The sequence below is a fragment of the Dunckerocampus dactyliophorus genome, chromosome 20 (assembly GCF_027744805.1).
Source record: "Dunckerocampus dactyliophorus isolate RoL2022-P2 chromosome 20, RoL_Ddac_1.1, whole genome shotgun sequence".
NCBI lineage: Eukaryota > Metazoa > Chordata > Actinopteri > Syngnathiformes > Syngnathidae > Dunckerocampus > Dunckerocampus dactyliophorus.
The window spans coordinates 1,387,902-1,405,218 of record NC_072838.1 but is presented as its reverse complement, the minus strand read 5'-3'; the positions used below and the strand labels follow the sequence as shown (position 1 = coordinate 1,405,218).

The 17,317-nt window shown below is 50.6% G+C and overlaps 1 protein-coding gene across 3 annotated transcripts in view; it reads left to right on the top strand.

The window, feature by feature from the left end:
* pvrl2l (PVR cell adhesion molecule related 2 like) overlaps positions 1 to 17,317 on the top strand; it is a 166,562-nt gene that overhangs the window by 104,737 nt on the left and 44,508 nt on the right. The window contains exon 7 of one of the 3 annotated variants that reach the window (XM_054763945.1): positions 2,820 to 16,847. The exons of the other annotated variants lie outside the window; for them this stretch is intronic. Within the exon in view, the coding sequence (XP_054619920.1) occupies positions 2,820 to 3,394 (575 nt within the window). The 3' untranslated portion in view covers positions 3,395 to 16,847. Of the gene's footprint in view, positions 1 to 2,819; positions 16,848 to 17,317 lie in introns of those variants that run through there. 3 annotated transcript variants of the gene reach the window in all.

The following is a 17,317-nucleotide window of genomic DNA, read 5'->3' as shown; positions in this document are numbered from 1 at the left end:
ACTGAGTTTCTTTTAAGGAGGCAGCTTGCCGCCATTGAAGACGAGGCGGGATGACAAGCATGGCCTACTTCCTGTTTAACCATCACCCCGCTGCTTCTTATTGTTAGATATTGTTGGGTTTTTTGGGTTGGGGGCAGAACATGCTGAAACATCTCTAGTTGGTCGTGCGTGAAGGATTTGACGATGTTGATGTTGATCATGCACACATTTGTCGCAGCTCATCTGTGTAGCCAGAATCTTTCCACTGGCACGCACACACACACACACACACACACACACACACACACACACACACTGTGCGTCATTCACGTGCTTCACGTGAATGAATGTTGTCTTGGCTCAAGAATGTGCATGCATGCATGAATAAACATCACATTTCAAAAGAGAAATGCTGTGTCTTGATTTGCGTACTTCCATACTTTTTAATAAGTACACTGTGGATATTGTGTACTTCAAGAAAAAGTGCACTTTTTGTGGAATGTTGCCATCATCCACAATCCTTATGTGAGACATGAACACACGTCTTTCTCTTTTGTGTGCCTTCTAAAGGTATCATAAAAAGAGTTAGCATGAGGGAGCTAACAATGCACATAATGCCATACATCTGTTTGGCTATTTTGCCCTCTAAAAAAGCTCCAACAAGGTTTAGTGGTTTTCTATCCATGCTGTGAGCATGTAGGAGCAGCTACATTCATGATAACATGGAACACTTACAGTGTTTTGGTCAATTTAAGCACTAGCGGAACTTCCTTCCTGGTTGCACTGATTTCACATGGCAACACAGAATCGAATGCTACACCCAGGGTTAACTTTTCCAAACTCAAAAACACAGCAGCCATGGCGGCAGCTCCAATGTGTCGCGTTACCCTTCGCTGGTGGCCTGAGGCAAGCCAGTCGCTAGCCGGCGAGTAGCTAGCTGGCTAGTAGCTAGCCGGTGTGGTGTGGCGAAGTGGCTTAAATTGTATTCATTGTGGTCTTAAAACAAAATTTGACTTGTTGAAACCTACAGAGACTGATAGCATAGCTGATTGGGAAAGAGCATTGCTGGTTACCCAGCATGCCTTGTGGCGTGTTTGTGCATTTGTCTTTGTCTGTGTGGTGCAGCAGATGAGGTTGCATCATGTGTTGCGTGTTTGTTAACTGTGTTCTTATTGTGGTTTGCACCGTGAGGTGGGTGTTTGGACTTCCTGTTCCTTTGTGCAGCAGAAATGCGTATTTGCTAAGCAGATAGCCGCAAATGAAGCGTACTTCCTTCAGCAAGAAGAGGTTTGCTTCTGACTAGCTCCTGTGCGACACAATGCTTTCTGACGCCACCTACTGTATGGAGTTGTAACAATGCTGCATTCACAGACGGTCCCGTTATAATGTGTTCATGCGTGAGGGCTGCAGTCTGTGCGAGATATCACGGCGACAATGATAATTATGGAATACATGTTGAACAGGTTCGTGCATCTCGGCCAACGCTGGAGTGTTCTTAGCGGCTTGGAGAAAATAAATGAAAAAAAGAAAAGCGAATAATATCAAAGTGGCCCCCGCAAAGAAGCGGTTCCCTCGCTGCGGCAAACAAAGAATCCATCCTACTTAACGACCAGTCATCATCCCTCACAGCTCCATCCCGCCTTGAAAAATGAAGCGGCCGCTTCCAACGGCTCTTTGTTGTTTGTTTTTCTTCCTATTCTGTGAGCTGGTGCACAGAGTAACGTTTTGAAGCGATTGATTAAAAGACTTTGCGGACGCCTGCAGAAGTCCATTCGTCAGCCCCGATCCCGCCACGGAACGTGACGGATGCTGTGAAATGCAGACCATAAATATAAATAACCTTCCAGCTCGCTTGCTTGCTTTTGTCTCGGTTCCGCTCGTTTGAAGAGGGAGAGGTGTCGTCATCTGGACCTTTCTGACTTAGTAACCCCGCCCCTTAATGGCCCCTGCCCCTTCATGGCCCCCCTCATCAGCATCCCATCTTTACCCTGCTTGGATCGGAACCACTCCATCATATCGTTTCATTTTCATTTCCCCCCAGTTTTGTTTCCCCGCTGTCACCCTCCTCAACACACATCATCGTCATGACAGCCATGATTTCATGGAGGGACGCCATCACTTGGCCCACGCCGCCCTCCTTCCTGCCAGCTGTTTGATTGGCAGCGGCGCCACACGGGGACGAGCGTCACACAGGAAGCCGTTAGGATGCGTCCATGAGGGGACACGGTGTGTGTGTGTGTGTGTGTGTGTCATAATTGGCCCCGCCCTGTCTCATGCAAACCCGGCGAGCTGGCGTCCCCGCTGTTAGTCCTCCCGCTTTTAAAGTCCAAGCGCTTTCGAAGGCTTCTCATCAGCGACTTGTGGCCTCCCCCTCCCCTTCATGTCCCGACCGTGCTTGTCTGGCTCGTCATCTCCTGGGAGGAGGAAGAGGATGAGAGGAAGAGTCCAGGCGGCTAATTAGGCTGCTGGGAAAAATCAAGAGAGGAAAAAGTGGGAGGGCTTGAAGGACGCCAAATATGGTGGCGCTTTGAAGGCGCAGCTGTGTGCTAGTTTCCTTCAAATCTCCCCTCTGGACGTGCATGTGTGTGTGTGTGTGTGTGTGTGTGTTGAAGGCCAAACAAGTGGCCTTGTGTTTGGAGGCAGACTTGGCTCACACCAACGTGAAGTACCTGCTGAAGTAGTACTAGAAGTTAAAGTACTTGTCAGCCTGATCCCAGCCATGACAGCACACATAGAAGACAGCAGGGCGCCACTTCCTTAACCGCAGCCACCAACTTCCTGTGTCTTCTCCTCCACCCGTTTCTCCATCCTTCCTTCCAACCCCTCCATCCTCTCTGCAGAAGCCTTGGAGGACCCGTCCAGCACCGGCGTAGTGGCGGGCGCCGTGATCGGCTCCCTCCTGGCGCTGCTCTTGGTAGCGGCGCTGGTGGGCGTGCTGCTGACACGAATCCGCCGCCGGGGAAACCGCGCCTTCTCCGGGGACTCGGCAGTGGGAACGGGCGGCGGGGCCACCGATTACGGCAACAAGGCCTGCCTGCTGTTCGGCGGCGAGGGCAAGAACAGCGGCGGCGGCAACAACGGGCCGGCGTACACGTACCGCGAGGGCTGCGACAACGCCGGGACGCTGACGGAGAAGGCCAACGACTTCCACCACCACCACCGCCTCCACCACCACCACGCCGGCGCCAGGCCTTCTGCCCACGACATCCTGCTCAGCGGCCAGCTGGATGAGGCCGAGAGGAGGAAGTTTGACGACAGCACGGAAGAGGAGGAGGAGTGCTATGATGGGAACACCCTCCCGCCGGCCTACCGCATCCACAGGGGCCGTGGCGGCGAGGAGGACATGTACCTGGATGATGACATGGAGTCTCAGAGGGACGGATCCGTCATTTCTCGGACCGCCATCTACGTCTGAGTCTGGAAGGCTGAAGGTGTTTGACCTATGAATCTGACGAGGGCGCCATGTGACACTCTGACTGGAAGGAAACATGACACCGCCCGTGACACATAAAAACCATGGACCTCAGCGCCGCTTGTCGCTGTCGTGTTCTTCTTCCTCCGGCTTCGCGAGTGATCGTGTGACTTTGTAGTTTCTTGCCTTCTCGTGTCGGCGCAGCGAGAGTCGCTAACGTGCTAACGTGCTAACGTGTGGCCGCTGTGCTGTTAATGCCGTCGCTGTTGTCGTAGATGTCGTCGTCGTCGTCCGTTGTTGTTGTGTAGCCGTGTTGATCTCGCTAGGGAAGAGAATTGCTTCGGGTTCCCCATCAGGTCGCTAATGACACGCAGGATGGGTTTAAATATAAACTGTGTATGCTTTTCCTCCTCTTCCTCTTCATGCATGCCGATCTATAAGTTCCATCTCCGTCTTGTGCCTTGTTTACACAATGGCCGCACACCCATAGCTGCTATTTATAGAAGCCAATCATTGGCTTTTTTTCCACATCCGGCAGAATGGACCTCATTCAGCGTCCTTCTTCCTAAATCCTCCTTCGCTCACGCATCCTTTTCCAGAAGATTGCCGCTTTCATTCCTATTTTACTCTTCTGGGATTTGTCCCAACAAATCCTACAAACGGAGTACTTACACACTTTGGGACGCCGGCACAGCTGAGCGATGATAACTTTTGTATTCTTTGGATTAGGATTTTAATTACAGTTGTATCGTCATCATTTTTTTAAATTTTTAACATCTGTTGTTGTGTCTCAATTGGCTCGCTTCCATACTTGCGCTTAGCACGCTCTCGGTGGCCATAAAAGGAAAGAAGCGGGTAAATATTGAAATGGTCGTTTCCAGTAATGGATTTGGGGCAGCACTACACTGGCAAAATTTGTGCACTTAGGAAGTAAGTACACAGTGTACACGTGTACTTATTGAAGTGTACTGATGGAAGTATTCCATATTGGCGCACGTTAAATGAAATGACATTACTTAAACTACACATTTTTCTTGTTAGATTGCAACTTTTTTTCTCAATATTTTGTTTTTATTCTTGTCAAACTACTGCCGATTTTTCCATTTTTTGCCGTTTAAAAAAATCCAAATGTTGCGATAATGTTTTGTCTTGTCGAGTGGTTGCAATTCACCTTTAAAAAGGAGAGAAACAGTCATTCTTGCAACGACAGAAATGCATTTGGGACAGCACTACACTGTCAAAATTTACGCACTTAGGAACTAAATCAACTTCTTGTCAATATTTTCTTACTTTATTCGTGTCAAATGACTGCACATTTTTATTTTCTTGTTAAATTATATTTTTACCACGTGCCACGGAGGGCCAATAAAAAAAATAGCCGCAAATATCCCCCCGGGCCGCACTTTGGTGTAATGGTACACGCTGCTCCCTGTCAAAAAAAAGCAAATAAAGTCACAACAAATTCACTTTTAATGATTGCACAATTGAGAAGTTGGCAGATATTTTCTCAGGCAATCTAAATGTTGGCGATAATGCTTTGTATCGTGGTTGCAATTCAACTTTAAAGAGAGAAGAAGTCATTTTTGCAATGATAGAAATTGATTTGGGACAGCACTACACTGCCAAAATTCCCACACTCTAAGTACAAAGTGTACTTACTGAAGTGCACTGATGGTCGTCTTCCATTTGAGACACACTAATGGTGAACCCACCGTTACGTTCCTGTTAGAGATCAGACGCGACATTTAAGCGGGATGCATGTGCCCGGATGGAAGTACTGCCTTCACCGTGTCCCACCCCCTCCCCCGTGTTCTGATCGGGCTCCCTGCAGCCTCATGTCCTTCAGTGGGGAAAGTGGGGACGTTTATATGATGGTAACGAAGTAGGACCATCTGGCACTGATGCCCAGCTTACACTCTAAGGGTGCGTTCACACTTGTCGTGTTTGGTTCACTTAAAAGCAACTCAAGGTGAAAATCACATCACATACGTCGTCCGATCCATTTAAGATTATGCTTAACTGAGATTACTCATGAAAATACAAATGTGAATGCTAACAGGACCGCACTGAAGTGACCATCAAGGCTGGTTAGCATCCTGCCGGTTGGGAGTCTCGGGGTCTTGTTCACGAGTGAGGGAAGGCTGGATCACCGTCGTGGTGAAGAGAGAGCTGAGCCGGAAGCCAAAGCTCTTGGTTTACGGGTTGATCGATGCTCCTACCCCCACTTTCATGGATACAAGCAACTGAAATGTGCTTCCTCCGTCGGGTGGCTGGACTCACCTGAAGAGATGTTGGAGCACCTAGGGACTCAGCACCCTTTGGGTTGGGAATGGGGTCTTGCCCCAGGTGGAGGAGTCCAGGCATCTCAGGGTGTTGTTCATGAGTGAGGGAAGGCTGGAGTTTGAGATTGACGGGTGGAGCTGTGCAGCATCTGCAGCAATGTGGTCGCTGTGTGAGAGCTGAGTCAGAAGGCAAAGCTCTCAATTTACAGGTTTGTACCTTTACCTAAGTTCACAAGCTTTGTGTAGTGTCCGAAAGAGCAAGATCCTGGATACTAGCGACTGAAATGAGTTTCATCCGTCAGGTGGCTGGAAGGCAGGAGTGTGAGATCGTCAGGCAGATTGGCACAGCGTCTGCAGTAATGTGGTTGCTGTACCGGACGATCGTGGTGAAAAGAGAGCTGAGCCAGAAGGCAAAACTCTGGAATCTACAGTGCTACCCTCGCCTATGGTCACGAGCTTTGGGTAGTGACCAAAAGTGACTGAGAGGAGTTTCCACTGTATGGAGGAAAAGGGTGGCTTCCCCCCTTGAGCTCTTGTCCCAGGTGGAGGAGTATCTTCAAATGTTGTTTACGAGTGAGGGCAGGCAGGAGTGTGAGATCGTCAGGTGGACGGCCGCAGCATCTGCAGTAATGTGAGTGTTGCACCGCTGAGGCGGAAGACAAATCTCTCGATTTACGGGCCAATCTATGTTCCTACCCTCACCTGTGGTCACCAGCTTTGGGTAGTGACCAACTGAGCAAGAAGGCAGATACAAGCGGGCAAAATGAGGTGTTCCGGGCATGCCCAAATGGGAGGAGGCCCCGGGGTAGACCTGGGTTGTGCCTTGGTCTCCCCCCGGGGGAGCTGAAAGATGTTGCCAGAGACCTGGAAGTCTGCCCCGCAGCCCAGACTGGATAAGCGGAAGAAAATGGATGGATAGCCTGGACCGGATTACCGGACTACAAGTGTGAACGCACTCAATAGAACCTTCTTCAGAAAATACGAATGAGGCCTGTCGCTAGGTTGATCTGACAGTTGTGGACGTTGCACCTACTGAAAGTGACAAGTCGCAGCTCTTTTGACATCCATGTCTTCCTCGTCTTTTTTTGTTTGTTTGTTTGTTTTTTTTCCCCCTGTCCTGTCCGGCCTTTAAAGCAGATAGAATTGTAGATCTAAATGCCGTCAAGTGCTCAACAGATTTACTCTGCCAGGGAGAAGTGTGATATACACTTCCCGTGTTATACAGAATTTATTTGACTTTGACGCTTGTTATTAAGCAAATTTGGAGCAAGAAGAAGAGAAAAGAAAACGGGGGGGGGATGAGAGGGGGACAAAAAAAAGAGGACAAGAGACAAGGACAACAGCAGCAACAACAATTGTGACAACAAGAACAGAACAACAGAAACATACAGAACGACATCAGCAAATAAATGTCTGTGATGACTATAAAGACGAACAAGGACATAAGGACAAAGGACAAATCAATATTAACAACCACAATGACAACGCTGTCAATGACAATCACACTTAAATAGTAGTCATGAAATGATGAACTATGATAGTGAACACAATGATAATACTGCATTGAAACAGTCACACATAATAGTAGTCATGAAATGATGAACTATGATAGTGAACACAATGATAATACTGCATTGAAACAGTCACACATAATAGTAGTCATGAAATGATGAACTATGATAGTGATCACAATGACAATACTGCATTGAAACAGTCACACATAATAGTAGTAATGAAATGATTATCTATGATAGTGAACAGAATGATAATTACTGTAATGCACATCATTGTAAAAAAAAAAAATTTATAGTCATACTGCTGAAATCACCGTCGCTGTAATAAAACCAACAACATAATAACACCCTGGTTAACTCAGTGAGTAATGTGGGGAAGTACGTATGTACTGTGAGTGTGCATATGTACAGGTATCTCTGTATGTGAGGAAGACTTCATATATATATAAAGGTGCAGGAATGTGTGGGCGTGTAATTGTCACTGAGAATGCATGAAAGGAAAGGGGCCGCCCTCCACCTCCCAGAGAGCCCCGCCCCAAATAGCCTGGCCGAGCCCCCACCGCCAGAAGGCCACCAGGCCCACAGGGGCAGGCAGCACAAAGATCAGTGCCCCAAGAGCCAGCCCAGAGAGCCCTCCCCCCGTGAAGACCAGCAAGGGGCCAAAGAGAGGTAATCCCAGCCAAAGACAGGTTTCCAGCGGGCCGGAGTACAGCCAACCCCTGAGACCAGCGAGAGATCACACCCCACAAAGGCAGACAAGTACCGGGGGCCACAAACCGGCAGGCCCAGAGATGCCCCCACAACCGGAAAGAAGCCCGCCCACGCCGGAAGCGCCAATTCCCCCCCGACCGCCACCCCCACCCCCAGGGAGCGGAGTCCGGCCCGCCCCGGGCCAACCCCCGCCCGACCCCTGACACAGGGCCGCCCCGCCCAGGGATGCAGGAGGCACACCCTCCACCCACCCGGCGGAGGCACGGGCGGCAGAGATGTATCACCCAGCACCCGACCCCACGGAACAAACCCCTGTATGCCCCCCCCCAAAAATAAATAACTAAAATAAATAAAAAAATAAAAGTACACAGACACACGCACGCACATACACACTCCTACGCACCCACGCGTACGCACATACACACACACACACACACATACGCACGCACGCACGCGAACACACACACACACACACACACACACACGCGCACACGCACACGCAGTGGTCGACTGCCCGACACTCGGAAGCCTCGCCCTATCCCCCGTTGGTAACCCAAGGAGCAGCGGAGCCGGGGACCCCGGGGTCCCAGACATACAATCCAGAACCCAGGCGCGGAGAGTGGGGACCGCCGGGGAGCAGGAAGACACCAGGCCACACCCTCCCAACGGTAGGACGCTGCCAGCAAGGCAGACAGAGGAGTCAGCGAGGAGGAAAGCGGGAAACTGAGCAAGCGGGCGGGAAAACGGGCGAGCGGGCGGGAAAACAGGCGAGCAGCCAGGCGAACCACCACACAGCGGCAACCGACACCCGCGGGCCAGCAAACCCCGGAGAGGGAGAGCACCAGACCCGAGAAGGCGAGACCAGCAGCAGACCAGCCAACGGACCCCACAAACCACCAGAAGCCAGACCAGCCACATGCCACCAGAGCCGACAGCGCACCACTCGTGCACCGGAGCCCCACCCCCGACAAGCCCGCAGACAGACCGGGGAAGGCGAGGACACAGACAGCGGCCCAGCAGAGCACAAAGCGCAACGGCGACAAACGCCCAAGCGCCCGGCAGAGCACAACCCCCCCCAGCGGGCCCGGCCCCAGGGCACACGCCCCCCGCCACCCAGGCCCACAGTACTCGCAAGCATGACCAAGCCCCAACCACCAGTCGGCCCGGCGCCCCAGCAGCCGCCGCAGCACAGCAACCACAAGCCCCCGTGGCAGCACATGGGCCACCCGCAGCACCGGCACCGCCCCCCGGAGACCGCCGAACCCACCCCAAGAGCGCAGAGGCGCCCGCGGCACGTGTCAGTGCAGGGGAAGCACCGCAAGCCGCCCCCCCGGTGCAAGCCCCGTCATCAACAGGCCCCAGAGGGCCAACCCAGGGAAAGGCAGGCGAACCAGACAAAGGCATCCCACAAGCCAGGCCACCCCGGGCAAGCCACTGCGACGGCCAGGCACCCCGCCACACCACCGACCCTGGCGGGCAGGCGCCGCGGAACAGGCACGAGGCACCCCAATCCAGCCCGCCCCACTCGTGTATATGTGATATGGTGTGATTGTGTCTATTATGCAATTTAAAAAATAATAAATAAAATAAAATAAAAGAGGACAGCTATGAAGAGCTGGTCTCTGTGTCCCTGAGGGGCGTATCTGTGTGCATGTATATGATAGGGGTGTATGTGGATGATAGCTAATGATGCAGTTAAAATCGGAGGACAGCTGCCGCTCGGAGGGCCCCTCACCTGACCAGCCCCCCCAAACCCTAAGTGTCTACTCTCCGATTAAAATTTTGGGGCGACAGGTCAGTGGCACGGCAGGGGCAAAGGAGCCCCGCAAGGCAGCTCCCCTCCCCAACCACGCACCACCCACCACAGCCCAGGCTCGGGCCCTACCCGGCCCGCCAGGATGCCCAGTCCGGCCCACCCAACTCCCCAGAGGCGATACCCCCAGCGCCCCCCAACACCGGAGTCCCACCAGAGGTAGTGTCCACAGCGCCACCCCCAAACCGCCAAACACCACGGACCAGCCAGACACCAGCACGTAGCAGGGAACGCCGGCCAGCCCCCCGCCAGCCCCACCCCCAAGCCCCCGGCCAAAGCCACCGCCGACCGCCCCACCCCGGAGCAAGCATCCCCCCCGCCGATCCCGGCCAGCGCCACGCGGAAGGTGCCCGCCCCCACGCGCACCCACACGACCACCCGCCCGCGGCCCCCACACCCCCGCCCACCAAGCCACAGCGGCCCCGTCCCTGAAGGGAGAAAGCAAGGGATCCCCCACCCCAGCACCACGCACCCCCCACCCCGAGCCTAAACTGCACATTTGCGACCCCCTACCTCCGCGTCCCCGGTCACCCGGGGGACAGCCACAGGCGCCGGAGGACAACAATCAGCTCCCACCTGTCACACATACACCACACACATAAATCGGTAAAATAAAATAAAATAAAAAAATTTAATTAAATTTAAAAAATAAAAATAAAAAGGGGCAACCAAAAGGGGAGATAGCTCCGCAGGGGCAGCTGGGCTCAAGCACCCGCGCCCCCACCAGGGGGAGAGGCCGGCCCCCACACCCCACACCGGACGACCCCACGCGGCAGCCGAGCAGGAGGGCCCAGGGCAGACCCCGCCCCACCCCCAGAGGCAAAGGAGGCGAGGGAGAGCCAGCGCCACCAGCCGCACACGGGCCCGCCCAGCAGCAGTAGGCGCCCGGCACCCGCAGGATGCAGCACCTCGCCCACCCACCACCCCGGAGGTCAACCAACGCCGCCCCCTGGACGACGCCCCCGCCCCATCACCCGACCCGGACCCCTCCCCACCCCCACTCACCAGCCAGGCAGCCCAGCAAAGAAGACCCGGGACACCAAGCCCGCCCCCGCCCGCCCCCGAGGTACCAGGGCCACCCAGCGACCAGGACCACACCCCATGCCAGATGAACAAGACCCCCAGGGGCAGAGACAGACGCCCTCACCCCCCCCGAGAGTCAGGTCAGGGAATTAATTATTGGTGCCCATATAGACTGAAATTCTGACATTTGTTCCTTAAATTCAGCAGACATTCTCTCCATAGCTATATGATCTAACAAAAGACTTTTGTAGTAGTAGTAGTAGTAGTAGTACTTTATTAATCCCACAGCAGGGAAATTCATCTGTTACAGCAGCAAGCAAGATACACAAGTATGTACACAAGTAAAGAATGCATAGTCATAGACAATGCATGCAATGCATAGACATAGTGAATACAAAATGGTTCAGGTGTTGTAGAGCCTGATAGCGGTCGGTATGAAGGACCTGCGGAACCTCTCCTTCTTACACCGTGGGTGTAACAGTCTGCCGCTGAAGGAGCTGCTAAGGGAAACATCAGTGTCATGTAGGGGGTGAGAGGTGTTGTCCATGATGGATGTCAGCTTAGCCAACATCCTTCTCTCCCCCACTTCCTCCACGGAGTCCAGAGGACCGTCCAGGACAGAGCTCGCTCTCCTGATCAGCCTATTGATCCTGCTCCTGTCCCTGTCCGTGCTGCCCCCTCTCCAGCAGCCCACAGCATAGAAGATGGCTGAGGCCACCACAGAGTCATAGAAGGTCCGTAAGAGAGTCCTGCACACACCAAAGGACCTCAGTCTCCTCAGCAGGTGTAAAGAGCTATGTTCACTTTCTTCCTTGATTTCCAATTGATGAGAATGGTTTTCTTGGCGATGCTTAATGCAATGATGAGAAGCTGTGTTTGGTTTGTTTCTACATCAATTGTGGAGAGATCGCCCAGCAGGCATAGTAAAGGGGAGGTAGGAATGGAGAACCCAAGTGCCAAAGATAGGTCCTCACACACTCTGTGCCAAAAATTGTTCACGGGAGCACAGGTCCACATGGAGTGTAAGTAGTCATCTATTTATGCCTTCCTTGTCTACCGCTTCATTTGCATCACGTATCTTTTGCAGAGGAGAGACAACGTGAAAAAGTGATCCGTTCCGTGTTTTGGTTGCTGAACTTGTAAGTCAATAAATGACCAAGGGCTGTGTGAGTATTTTCCCAGTCAAGTGGCTGTGCTTGATTTTGTGCTACGCTAGTCCTGCGGTGTCGTCTGCTAGCTGGTATTTTTGGATGTGTGAGGACAACCTGGAAAGGCGGGGGACATGTTCTCGCCTTCTAGGAATACTATAAGATCAAAAAGGAATAGCTGTGTGAGCGTGAAAAGAAGGCTGATCTTGTCGTACAAAGGAAGCCATTAGCAGCTTTTGCGTCTGCGTTTTGCCGGGTGTTTATTGTCTCTGAACAGCTTCTGTCGCCCGTTTCATCCGGAACGTTCCGCCGCCTTCCTCCTAACTGGCAGCTTGTAGCGGCTTGGCAAAGCGATGTGAATAAAAAAGACGCCGTCGTCACGTGAAAGTGTTTGTTGTATCGCTGCCATCATCTCCAAAAGGGCGCGTTCACGCTGCCTCCCTCGCCCCAAAAGGGAGAGCGAGAGAAAAAAGGACTTTTCTTAATGCAGTTTGGAGGATCTTTCACACTATAAATAAAAATCCCTGACGGAGGCTGCGGTTTCATCTCTTTCTAGCACCTTTTGTTAGACTGGTGCAGGCCTCAGCAGTTCTTCTCTCTGGTGGATTCCCGCACTCCCGAGTTCCAAAGAGTCAACGGGGATCAGGACTTTGCTGCCTAATTAGTGCCAGAGCCTTTGCAGCGTGCAGGCGCCCTTAGGGAGATCTGACGGAACTTTTTCTCTGTTTTTGTTTTTTCACAACTCATTTTATTAAAAGACTGTGGTAATGAATGAAGCTGAGCTGTGTTGTGATTACCTACGATGCACCAGGAGGCACCTGCTCCTGGATGGGGGTCTTCTCGGCAGCAGGTCTCACAATTCCATCACATCGTCAACCTTTGACTTCAGCAAATAGTCAAGAATAAAATGTTGGTGCTGGTCAAACATCTTCTATAAGACATGAACGCTGTGTTGTTTTTTGGCAGTCGTCTGCAAAAATACTCATCTGTCAGACAGGAGCTTTCTGCTGTTTTTAGGAATCTGCTACAAAAGCACTCATCGAAAATCTTCTATATGTCAAGTGCTTGTCAAAGATCCTCTATATGACAGGAGCGCCCTGCTGTTTTGGGGAATCTGCTATGGAACCGCTAGTCAAAGATCCTTTATGTGAAAACGCTCCTCTCTTTTTAGGAATCTGCTGCAAAAGTGCTGGTCAAAAAGCCTTTCTGTGACAAGCACTCTGTTTTTAGGATTCTGCTTCAAAAGTGCTCCATAAATATCCTCTGCGACAAGTGCTCTGCTGTTTTTAGGAACCTACTACAAAAGCGCTCGTCAGAAGTCATTTCAATGACAGGTGCCCTGCGATTTTTAGGAATTTGCTACGAAACTGTTAGTCAAAGATTCTGTATATGACAAGGCTTTGCTGTGTTTTAGGAATCTGCTACAAAACCAGTAGTCATAGATCCTCTATGTAACAGGCGCTCTGCTGTTTTTAGGAATCTACGACAAAAGTGCTTGTCCGAAACCCTTTCTATGACAAGAGCTCTGCTGTTTTTAGGAATATGCCAAGATTTAAAATCAAATGGTTTTGCTACTGATGGGCAGTCGTTAATAATGAATTCATTGTATTTTTACAAGACAAGCTGGGACCTGGAAAAGGCCCCCAGGCAGCACGTTGGACACCCCGGCCTTGAAAGCCACCTCATGGACAAACGTTAAGACAGACGCCGTCATCCGTGCCACACGTGCTTGCAGAACAGCGCCTCTGCCAAGTCGCTTGGCTGTCACGGGGCGAGCGTGGGGGTGGCGCCATCGGTGAGGGTGGTCTCTTGGCGCTCCATCTGGAGAATTTGATATCACGCTGCCGAGGGAAAAGAATAAGCAGCTAAAGAATAGAAGATGGAGGTGTGAAGATACCACTAACGCATCAACCATCTCAGACCTCCCTGTGCTCTACGTGTGGGGGTGGGGTCATCTTCTTGCTTAGCGTGGCATCATAGCCGCCAATCAAGTGAATAAAGAAGACTACACAAGAGAACAACAATGGAGAACATTGTTCTGGAATATTCTCCTTCATTGTTTGCTCAGGGCAGTGAAGCCACACAACGGGACTGTTCGGGTTGCATTAGAAGACGTTTTGCCTCTCATCAGAGCAGGCTTCATCAGTTCTTGCTCAAAGACTAGCTAGGAAAGTTGTCATCTGACTAGCAGCCAGTGCTAGTCTAGTATGCAGTTCATGCTGTCTTACTTCTAAGACTATGAGCATGAAATTAGTTACTAGATAGGACGGCTCTAGTCCTATCTGGTTCCTGCATAGAGACTAGATAGGACAGCTGTATAGCCTGTGACTGATTAGATAGCACAGCTCTAGTCCTATCTGGTTCATGCTCAAAGACTAGGTAGGACAGCTCTATGACCTATGACTGTTTAGATAGCACAGCTCTAGTCCTATCTGGTTCATGCTCAAAGACTAGGTAGGACAGCTCTATGACCTATGACTGTTTAGATAGCACAGCTCTAGTCCTATCTGGTTCATGCTCAAAGACTAGGTAGGACAGCTCTATGACCTATGACTCTTTAGATAGCACAGCTCTAGTCCTATCTGGTTCATGCTCAAAGACTAGGTAGGACAGCTCTATGACCTATGACTGTTTGGATAGCACAGCTCTAGTCCTATCTGGTTCATGAGTGACACCTCTCTTTGGTTCATGCTCAAAGAAGAGAGCTGACCTATCTAGTCAGACTACAGCTGTCCTACCGAGTCAGACGAGAGCTGTCCTAACTAGTCTTTGAGAATGAACTGACTGAGTAGTTGTAGTCCTATCTGGTTCTGGTATTTGGTTGATGCTCAAAGACTAGATAGGACAGCTTAGGTCTTATCTAGTCATTGAGCATTGACTGATAAAGCCTGCTCGCATGAGAGGCGAAACGTCCTCTCAGACAACCAGAACAATCCAGAGAATCCAATTCCGGAAGTGGATCCACCAACCAACACACTGCACTGTGGCTAGCTCCGCCCCTTTGGGCAACCTAACACCAGGGTGCCAAAAAGTGGTTCTCGTGAGCCGCGGGTCGGTAGACGGTGACTGTCCTTTTCAAGCAGGCCAATTAGGGAGAAAAGGCGGCAACATATTGGCGACAGATCGTTCCCATTGTGAGCGACTGTTGAGCGTTTTCTCCCGGGAGCCTCTCGACTTCCATCCTGCTCTTCCTCTTCGCCTCAGCACAAGCTGTTCTGGACATGTTTTATTCAGCAGAAGGCATGAAAGAGTCGGGAATTATCTCAGTGCTACTGAGAGAGGAGGAGGAGGAGGGAGGCGGAAGAGGCCTATTAGTTATTGAGCCGGGCTTTTGTGGTTAATCCCGAGAAAACCCGGCTTCTGTCAGGCCAGATGAGATGCCGACGGATGGCGCGGCTCAACTTGCTGTCTTCCAGCGACGACGGATGGCGCGGCTCCGTGAGCGCATCGCTTCCCGACACGCGTGGGTGCTCCCTTTGGTCATGCTGCACTTTCTTTCCAACTTGCTTTTTTCAAACCTTTAGAGACCTTTTCATGTCAGTAAATGGCCAAAACAGGACCTTTTTCAGTCCAAAGTCGAGGCTAAAGTGGAAACATCTTCAAAGCACGGAGGAGACGAGAGGAGTGTCACATTCCAACGATTACGATGCAAGGACGCACGCTGATCTGCCAAAAAGCATTATCTTCTGAGTGGGATTCTTTTACAGCAGGATCTATGTCAGCGTCTTGGACTTGAGCCATAAATGATTGTGTTCCAACAAAGAAAACGACAACAAAAAACATCATCTGTATTGCTCCTCCGTCAGCGGGTTTGTTTGTTTTTTTGTGGAATTATTTAACCGTGTCGGGTGATCCTCCCCTGCGGGAAGGCTTTAGTCAGGAGTGGAGTCGGTGACGAGAATAAACCAAACATTTTTTCTTTTGGAGATCAGAGATGTGCTGACGACGGCCGACTTGCATCCTTTTGTCATTCTCACTTCTTCTGACGAATAGCATTGCTATAGATCCTCTATGTGACAGGAGCGCTCTGCTGTTTTTATCCTCAATATGAAAAGTGCTTTGCTGTTTTTAGGAATGTGCTACAAAAGCGCCAGTCAAAGATCATCTACAGTATATGACAGGAACACTGATGTTTTTAGGAACCTACTGCAAAAGTGCTAGTCGAAGATCCTCCATATGACAAGCCCTTGTCAAAGATCCTCTATATGACAGGAGCGCTGTGCTGTTTTTGGGACTCTGCGACCAAAGTGCTAGTCAAAGATCCTCGAAATGAAAAGCACTTTGCTGTTTTTAGGAATGTGCTACAAAAGTGCTAGTCAAAGATCCTCTAAATGAAAAGCACTTTACTGTTTTTAGGAATCGGCTGCAAAAGTGCTGGTCAAAAATCCTTTATGTGGCAAGCACTCTGCTGTTTTAACAATTCTGCTAGAAAAACGCTTGGTAAAGATCCTCTACATGACAAGTGCTTTGCTGTTTGTAAGAATATGCTACGAAAGCTCGAGTCAAAGATCCTCTAAATGACAGGAGCACGCTGTTTTTTTTGGGGGAGTCTGCTAGGAAAGTACTTGTCAAGCGCTTGGCTGTTTTTAGGAATCTGCTGCAAAATCACTTATTAAAGATCCTCGACATGAAAAGACCTCTGCTGTTTTTAGGAATCTGCTATGAAAGTGCACATCAAAAATCCCCTATGTGAAAAGCACTTTGCTAGATTTAGTAATTTGCTAGAAAAGCACTTGTCAAAGATACTCTATATGAAAGAAGTGCTCTTGCTGTTTTTAGGAATCTCCTGCAAATGTGCTATTCAAAGACCGTCTAAATGACAGGAGCATTCTGCTGTTTTTAGGAATCTCCTGCAAAAGTGCCAGCCAAAGGTCCTGTATATCACAGGAACAATGCAGTTTTTAGGAATCTAGCTACAGGGGGCGCCAAACTCTAAATGCTTTAGTCAAGCAGGGGTGTCAAACTGGTGCCATGGAGGGCCGAGACACTGCAAGTGTTCTTTCCAGCCAGTCACTAAAGCAGGTGATTTTAATGATCAACACCTTCAGTTTGAGGGAAGGAGCTCATCAATGAAATCACCTGCTGAAGAAACTGGTTGGAGAGAAAACCTGCAGCGTCTCGGCCCTCCAGGGCACCAGTTTGACACATGTGCTCTAGTGGCATTTACACTTGCACAACATGCCGTGTCATGTATTTGTGTATTTATGGCACGCCTGATAAGAGTGAAGACTAGTTTGCGTTCTGTTTGCGCATCAATTACGCACTTGGCATGCAATTCGGGACCGAAAATGGTGCACGTTGGCAGGAAATGACCACGCTCCCGCACGACTTATTTACACTTTGTCAAGTCGTGTTGACGTCGGCTGCGCGACACTAGTATGCGCGACGCTCATTGTTCACCACCGTCTCCCGAATCTGTGAAGCATTCCTGGCAT